The sequence below is a fragment of the Protopterus annectens genome, chromosome 2.part1 (genome assembly GCF_019279795.1).
Source record: "Protopterus annectens isolate FY-2018-M chromosome 2.part1, PAN1.0, whole genome shotgun sequence".
NCBI classification, from domain to species: Eukaryota; Metazoa; Chordata; order Ceratodontiformes; family Protopteridae; genus Protopterus; species Protopterus annectens.
In genome coordinates this window covers 1526063655-1526072910 of record NC_056729.1, presented here as the reverse complement: position 1 = coordinate 1526072910, position 9256 = coordinate 1526063655, and the positions used below count along the sequence as shown (strand labels likewise).

General features: G+C 43.5%; 1 protein-coding gene across 1 annotated transcript in view; it reads left to right on the top strand.

Moving 5' to 3' along the window:
• PRXL2B (peroxiredoxin like 2B) overlaps positions 1–8603 on the top strand; it is a 609295-nt gene extending 600692 nt beyond the window's left edge. The window contains exon 8 of the mRNA XM_044062981.1: positions 8317–8603. Coding sequence (XP_043918916.1) covers positions 8317–8343 — 27 coding nt within the window. The 3' untranslated portion in view covers positions 8344–8603. The remainder of the gene's footprint in view (positions 1–8316) is intronic.
• The last annotated feature ends 653 nt before the right edge of the window (positions 8604–9256 follow it).

Genomic DNA, 9256 nt, shown 5'->3' with positions numbered 1-9256 from the left:
GGTCCCCCAACCATTTACTAAGCATACTGGAGAATATTAGGGTCCAACCTAACACTAAAAAACAAAAGAAAAATGAACTGGGTAGCATAACAATTTAATCACAAAGAACAAAGCTTTCAGGTTAAAAACCCTTCATCAGTATTTTAATCTGAAATCTTTGTTCTTTGTGATTAAATTGTTACGCTACCTAGTTCGTTTTTATTTTGTTGTGCTTTTGTTCGAGCTGTGTTTTACTCAAATCCATGATTGGTTTGACTCCAATGTAACACTCCCATACTGGACGATTTCAACTACCTCTCCATTAACTGGGAAAACTATTCATGCACCAATACACTTGCCCAACGTTTCCTGGAGTTCATTAATTCCAATGCCCTGGACCAGCTCATTCTTACCCCCACTAGAGGTAGCAACATCCTTGACCTGGTCATTATTAACATGGATGACCGTTGCTCTGTACCAGTAGTCAACTCCTCCCCGGTTAGATCTGACCACAAACTAATCACCTTGGAAATCCACAGCCCTCCCACCCCCGCAAAGGTAACCACCATGAAAAACTTCTCCAAAGCTAACTTTGGACTCCTAAAAACAGAGGTGGCTAACTTCACGGCACCCATGCAATTGGAGAACAGCTGCATGACCGCCGAATCATGCACTAATGTCCTGTACGAACACACACAAATGCATGGATCTCACCATACCCAATAGAACCAAGACGTTTGCCTCCAAAGAAAGGAAGCCAGTTTGGTGGTCCCTACCATAAACAATCTCTACAACAGAAGGAGGAAACTGATGATAAATAAGGTGAAGTCCCAAGACTGGAAAATCTCTACTAATCTGTGAACCTATGAACAAAAAGTTGAGATTCCTCATCAAATCCTCTAAAGCTAGCTATGAAAACAGAATTGCAGCAGGTAGTAAATACAACCATAAGGCCCTCTATAGTTATGTAAAGAGTCTCCATGGCAATACCTAGATTTGCTCGGAGCTGTTGCACAATGGCACCTCCTATACAGAGCCAACAGATATTGCCAATATACTGGCCGACAGATTCAGTGCCAACTTTACCCCTCTCTCCCCCACCAAAGGACCAATCACAATATCAGCAGATTGTCAGGCAGTGAGTATTACTGCTGCACAGTTTAAAACAGCACTTTCCAAGGCCGAGAATACAGCTTCTATGGGACTTGACAATATCCCTGGCTGTGTTCTACATAAACTACAGAGTGAACTGGCACCTCACCTGTGTTCCCTGTTCAATCACAGCCTCACCTTAGGCTTTGTCCCTATTGAATGGCGCACTACTACAGTCATCCCTATCCACAAAGCAGGAGCGACTACAGACCCTGGGAGCTATCGCCCCATTAGCCTGACAAGTCTGATATGCAAAGCTATGGAACACATCATCATGGACCTAATAAACAAAGATATAGGGAACTTCCAAACTCGGGATCCCACACAGTTTGGTTTTGTGAAGGGTAGATCATGCCTGCTCAACCTTGTCGACTTCTTTGAGTCGGTCACCAGAGCTGTGTATGAAGGCAAGGTGGTTCATACAGCCTACCTTGATCTGGCCAAGGCCTTTGATACCATTCCCCAGTCAGGAATCGTAGAAAAACTCATTAAGTTAGGCATCAACCCCTGTAAAAAAGAGGTCATTGTTCCCCTCTACTCATCACTGATTAGCCCCATTATAGAGTACAACACCCCTTTTGGTATGTACCTCACAAGACATCTACAACAACTGGAAAGGCCGCAGAAATACCTCGCAAAGAGGATTACCCGGCCTCAAACAGATGCCCTACGCAGACAGTCTCAAAAAACTCCAGCTTTACTCCATCGCATATCGCCTACTCAGAGGTGATCTCTGCCTAACATACAAAGCTATGTCAAACCCAGAGCTGTTGGACATGCTCCACTTAAAGAAGTCCCAATCCCTCCGAGCTACACGCTCTAGGGACCTAAACCTTGTCACCACAATAAAGAGAACATGCTGGAGGGATAGATTCCTGTCCCAGAGACTTCCCATACTCTGGAATAAACTACCTATCTATATCAAACAAAGCTCCTCATTAGCACTCTTCAAGAAAAATCTTGATTGGATGTGAAATAGGAAATTCACCCCAGGGATCACCTCTGTGGGCTCTGCTCGACAGTGGCACTGGAAAATAATTTTCTTGGGTGGCAAAAGCCAGGGTATCTTTTTGGCTGGGCTTGTATAGGCCCCAGGGCCGATAGCCTAGTACCTACCTATGAACCTGTATCACTAGGTGAGTTGCAAATTGGCTCACAGATAGAACCCACGGTGTGAAAGTAGCTGACTCCAAGTCAGACTGATGACCAATCATGAGTGGAGTCCCACAGGGTTTGGTCCTGGGTCGTCTCCTGTTTGGTATCTATTTCTCTGAAGTCCAGGCCAACACGAAGACAAATTTCAGAGAAGATTGCAAGTTGGGAGCCATAATTAACTCCCCAAGTGATGTTGACATCTTACAGAAAAGCCTCACTGAGACCAATGACTGGTGTCAGAATCATGGTCTTAAGCTCAATGCCAGAAAAATGCGTTGTCATCCCCTTTGGGAAAAACCTGGTTCCCATGAATTACCACATCGATGGTAGTCCACTGGACACAGAAGGCTTCATAAGAGATCTGGGAACACAGGTTGACAGCAACCTCTTTTGACCACCACATTGCCACTGTGGTCAGAAAATCCTTCTATGTGGCACATCTCGTTACTAAGGGTTTTGCATGCAGGAAGAATGAGGTTAAGTGATACGCTTTGTTTCTTTTACGCTGCTCTTATCAAGTGAATGTTTTGTGCTTTTATTGATTAAAAACGTTTGCGAAGTTTTACACAAGGTTTCATTCTTCAAAGGCTGGCATTACCATCGTTTCTTGGTGTTCGAGTTCAGTGCATCACTTTCTGGTTTTTATTAATGCCCTTTTAGCTTGCCATTATACCAAAACACTTGTTCCCACAATGTGTCCAGGCTGTTCTTATAAATATCTAAACTAGCACTTGCTTTAATATAATTTGGTAGTCTGTTCCATATATCAGCTGCTCTCTCAACGAACCAATCAGTACATTTCTCATTCTTATAGAGTCTTCTATATAGGTTGTCTTACGATTCTCTACTACTTTTTGGTGACCCCAAACATTCTGAGAGGTAGTTGTCTCTAAATCCCTTTATACCTGAAAAAATCTCCTCATAGATATCTGAGACACTGTACAGGTTCAGATATTTTAGTCTTTCATAATAACTTAAATTTTCACATCCGCAGATGTCCTTGGCAAATTTCTGCTGTACTCTTTCCAGTTTACTCATACTTGATGTTCATCATGTTACTCTGCTGCAGTCATCACACTTGGGTTATCCTGCCGTCAGGCGGTCCCGCAGTCGGCCCGAATTCCAATGTCTTGGTCCAGCATCTGTTGCTGTCGCTTCTTCCCTGACGTCAGTGTGCCAGGGGTATATAAGAGGCATCCGACCCCATTTTCTTCAGTGTTTCTTGCCGCGTAGTGCCCGAAGCAGAAGCAGTTCGCAAGTGCCAGTCGGCCAACACCTGAGATTTTCGATTTGAATTTCAGTCCGAAGTCTTCAATAAAGCTAAGTACCCCGTTGGGGAACATTTTCTTGCCTCAGTCCGATGTCAGAAAAAGTTAACAATTGCATTTCTTGTGGGAAGCAAATACCTCATAAGGACTTCCATTCCTTTTGTATTCCTTGCTTAGGCCCAGACCACGACGTCACAGGTTGTCGGTTTTGTGCTAGGTTTAATAAACGAACTATCAAACGCCGTTTTGACTTAGCACGGCATTACTTTGGTAGGAAATTTAGTTATATCATGTCGTCGGGGCATCTGACGACTGCCATACATAAACGCAAGGATAAGGACAGGCAGCCTAGGAACAAGCCAGACTCCGAGGCCTCAGAAGGGCCTGCCGCTGGTTCTCCGGTTTTCAGTGAGGCACCTACGCCGCAGAACTGGAACCCCAGACAGCTGCGGATTCCTAAGCAGAGCCTACTAGGCCGATGCAGCCATCTTCCGACACCGAAGCAGAAGTAGATGCCGGTGCAGTGGAAACACCTTCGGTTGCAGAAGGTGTCTTCAGACCGACTTCACTCACCATTAAATCTTATGCTAAGCTCATTACAGCATGGATCCTCCTTTATTCTCACGTTCACTCCTAAGACAGTACCTCAGAGGGGCTAAGAACTTAAGACCGCCAAGGAGAGCTCCAACACCTACTTGGGATCTCAACTTTGTCTGGAAAAGCTTAACTGCCGCCCTTTGAACCAGCTTTTTCAGCTGATTTAAAATTTCTTTCATGGAAAACTGCCCTACTACTAGCAATAACCTCAGCTAGAAGAGTCTCAGAGCTACAGGCACTAATGGCAGTGGAACCTTTCCTCATTTTTCATCAAGACAGTCTCTCTACGAACTAGCCCTTCCTTTACGCCAAAGGTGGTATCCAGTGTGGCCCTAAACCAAACCATTCACTTGCCCACCTTCTTTCCAAATCCCCAGAACAAAGGAGAAAGACTCCTGCACTCTTTGGACATTCACAGGCAATTACGTTACTACTTGGATAAAACTAAGGCTTTCAGAAAAACTGACCAGCTCTTTGTAGCCTATGCTACAGGATCACAAGGAAAAGCTATCTCAAAACAGACCATTTCTAAATGGATAGGGCATTGCATACGTTTCTGCTATACGCATCATGGGAAACCGGTACCTGCTAACATTAGCTCCCACTCCACCAGGGCTACAGCTGCATCAGCAGCCTTTCTCAGGGGAGTGCCAACCAAGGATATTCTGGAAGCTGCAACTTGGAGTTCAGTGCACACCTTCACCAAACACTATCACTTACCTCTGTACTCTGACTAGAGCTGGTTTTGCCACTGCAGTTTTGCAGGGCCTACTAGCTTCTTCTAACCCTGTTTGACTCCACCTCCCATCCTTAGCTTTGGGATTCAACCCAAGTGTGATGACTGCAGCAGGGTAACACGATGAACATAGTACAGTTTTGTACCTACCATAAATGTAGATGTTCGAGTGTTCACCCTGCTGCAGTCCAGGTTACCCTCCCTCCATCCCCTCTGAACTAGCTGAACTTATCTCTACCACTCTATCCTATACTACCTCTGTGGTGTATTTGCTTGTGCCTAAGGGTTTTGTTTTATTTTTATATAGCTATGTGTGTGTGTGTGTGTGTGTGTGTGTGTGTGTGTGTGTGTGTGTGTGTGTGTGTGTGTGTGTATATGTATATATATATGTATGTATATATATATATATATATATATATATATATATATTTTTTTTATATATATTTATATATATATATATTGCCTACCTATTGGGGGCACCTGACATCTGGGGCAAGAAAAACTGAAGAAAATGGCGTTGGATGCCTCTTATATACCCCTGGCGCACTGACGTCAGGGAAGAAGCGACAGCAACCGACGCCGACCAAGACTTTGGAATTCGGGCCGACTGCGGGACCGCCTGACTGCAGGATAACCCAAGTGTGATGACTGCAGCAGGGTGAACACTCTAACATCTACATTTATGGTAGGTACAAAACTGTACTTTTTCTTATAAGGGTTCCATATTGTTATTCAGTACTCAAGTTTGGGTCTAATGTAACTAACAAACAGTGACTTCATCATTTCTGATTTCCTAGAGTTTATAAATCTTTTTATACAACCTATAGTTCTATTACTATCATTAACCAATTGGTTGATACTGGTCTGCAAGGCTATGGAGCATATCATCATGGAACTTATAAACAATGACATTGGTAATCTCCAAACTCTGGACCCTACCCAGTTCGGGTTTGTAAAAGGCAGATCATGTCTTTTAAACCTGATAGACTTCTTTGAAGCGGTCACCAAAGCTGTAGATGAGGGTAAGGTGGTACACACAGCCTATCTAGATCTCACCAAGGCTTTCGACACCATCCCCCACTCTGGAATTATAGAAAACTAACTAAACTAGGTATAAATTCCTATGTCACAAGATGGGTTGCCAACTGGCTCACTGACCGAACCCACACTGTGAAAGTAGCAGACTGTAAATCCAACTTCAGACCAGTGACAAGTGGAGTACCACAGGGTTCAGTCGTAGGTCCTCTCTTGTTTGGTATCTACTTCTCTGAAGTACATGCTAACACAGAAGGTCTTTGGCTAACAAAGTTCGCAGATGACTGCAAACTAGGAGTCATAATCAAATCTCCTAACGATGTTGACATCCTACGAAAGGGCCTCACTGAGACAGATGCCTGGTGTCAAAGCCATGGCCTCAATCTCAATGCCAAAAAGTGCATGGTCATCCCTTTGGGTAAAAACTCTTGGTGGTAGTCTACTTAACAATGCAAGTATGATAAGAGACCTTGGGACACAGGTGGACTGTAGTCTCTCCTTTGATAATCACATTGCCACAGTAGTCGGGAAATCCTATGTGGCACACCTCATCACAAAAGGTTTCTCATCCAAGAAAAAAGAGATCATTGTTCCCCTCTACTCATCACTCATTAGACCCATTATAGAGTACAACGCCCCTTTTGGTATGTACCTCACAAGACATCTACAACAACTGGAAAGGCCACAGAAATACCTCACAAAGAGGATTACCGGCCTCAAACAGATGCCCTACGCAGACCGTCTCAAAAAACTCAAGCTTTACTCTGTCACATATTGCCTACTCAGAGGCGATCTCTGCCTAACATACAAAGCTATGTCAAACCCAGAGCTGTTGGACATGCTCCACATAAAGAAATCCCAATCCTTCCGAGCTACACGCTCTAGGGACCTAAACCTTGTCACCACAATAAACAGAACATGCTGGAGGGATAGATTCCTGTCTCAGAGACTTCCCATACTCTGGAACAAATTACCTATCTATATCAAACAAAGCTCCTCATTAGCACTCTTCAAGAAAAATCTTGATGATTGGATGGGAGATGGGAAATTCACCCCGGGGATCACTTCTGTGGCTCTGCTTGACAGGGGCACAGAAAAATAGTTTTCTTGGATGGCAAAAGCCAGGGTACTGTTTGGCTAGGCTTATATAGGCCCTAGGGCTAATAGCTTAGTACCTACCTATGAGACTCCACAAAAATACCTCACAAAGAGGATCTTAGGCCTTAAACACTTATCCCATATGGACAGACTCAAAATAACTTCAACTGTTCTCTGTCTCATATTGCCTACTTAGAGGCTATCTCTGCTTGACTTACAAAGCCATGTGTGACCCAGCTCTGTTAGAAATGCTACATCTAAAGAAATCCCAATTCCTCCGCAGTACACGCTCCAGACCTCAACCTCGTTACCAGAAACGACAGAACAAGCTGGAGGGTTCATAGGTTCTTCGGTAGGTAGTAGGCTATTGGCCCCGGGCCTATACAAGCCCAGCCAAAAAGGTACCCTGTCTTTTGCTACCAAAGAAGATTATTTTCCTGAGCCACTGTCGAGCAGAGCTACAGAGGTGATCCCCGAGGTGAATTTCCTATTTCCCATCCAATCATATAGGTTCATAGGTAGGAGGTTCGTAACCCACAGACTGCCCATGCTATGGAACAGACTTCCCATACATGTCCAGCGGAGCGCCTTACTGGCCCTCTTCAAGAGAAGTCTTGATGAGTGGATGGGAAATAGAAAATTCACCCCGGGGATCACCCCAGTGGCTCTGCTTGACAGAGGGACTGGGAAACTAAGGTCGAATGGCACGATGCCAGGGTTTTCCTATGGGCTAGGCTTGTAAAGGTTCCAGGGCCATTAGCCTTGTACACACCTATGAACCTATATAATATATATATATATATATATATATATATATATATATATATATATATATCGATATATAGATATAGATATATATATAAAACGCACACACGTATGCAGGTACAATATTGTATGAAAAAAAGTGTTAATGGGAATGAGATAGTCAAAATTTGGATGTCTAGTTGAAATAAAGGAATGAAAGACTGTTTGCTTGACTCTGGGACTGATTTGATTTGATTTTATATCAGATATCTTCTTGGGGGCTAGATTTTCTGCTTCTGTTATCAACCAGTCTGAGGGACTTAAGGCAGCCTAGCATTGTACATGATTGTTTTTGTAATTGTTTTGTCTGTAGCTATGTATATGTATTTACATGGAGCCTTTCTAGGTTAACAAACTGCAAATAAATAAATTTGGCGAGGGTTTAAAACATAATTATTCTGTTTTTGTACAATATGTAATTGACTATACTCAGGAAGTAGTGAATACATGTTCTCCATGAAAGTGTGTAAAATCCAACATTTTTTATTACAGTGCAATGATGAGGTCTGCACTCGCTGAAATGGAAGCAAGGAGACTTGAACCTCCTGACAGCTGGTCTGCATCATTTTTGTCATCACATTCTGAAGGTGGTGTTTTCGGCGGGGAAAAGACTGTGACTGAATTTTAAAGTGACTGCTGCAGAGTCAAGTGGCTGTATCTGTAAAACACTCACCTATATCCTCAAACATATTTATAATTTTTAATGCTGTATTTCTACCATTTAATTCCAAAGTTCACGGTTATATAAAATGAAACATTAAATGCAGCCATTACTTGAAGAAACTGTCTCAGTCTCTTCTTTCTTCCTATTTTTTCTCTAACAGCCAGCAGGTTCTAAATTAGCCTGTGACTGAGAGGACCATTACTCAGGTAAATGATTTCTTTTTCTGCTTAGTTTAACTTCGGTTACATCTGCAGTAGACTGGAATAACAAAGCTCCCACAGTGAATGCCTTTTCCCCGTGCTCATAAATGCTCTGCCTGATAGCCTGTCATCCTCTGCACTTTATGCTGCTTTCTACTTATCTTCCAGCCTCTACTTGGTGATCAGTATTGCTGCATATGTGTCTGCATCACTGCCTACAGAATGGATGGGTCACTATTTGTTTTCTACTTTCCTGAGTGGGATTGTCCAGTGCCTGATACCAAGTCATCTGGGCCACAGTCAGGACTAGTGGCCGTTTGGCGCACTGATGAATATTGACCAATATAATGCTTAGCCTGCGGTGGTGGTGCTGCGGTAGCATTGTTGCCTCACAGTAAGACGTTGTCCTGTTCGATTCTCAGGTAGAGCGTCTTCTGTGGGGAGACATGCGTGAATGGGTGTACCTTCGTTGAAGGTTGTGCGTCAGAGCCGGCAACTCTGCACGTAAAAATCTACTGCCAGTCATTAGCGGACTGGGGTTCCGCTGTGGTGACCCCTAACCGGGAAA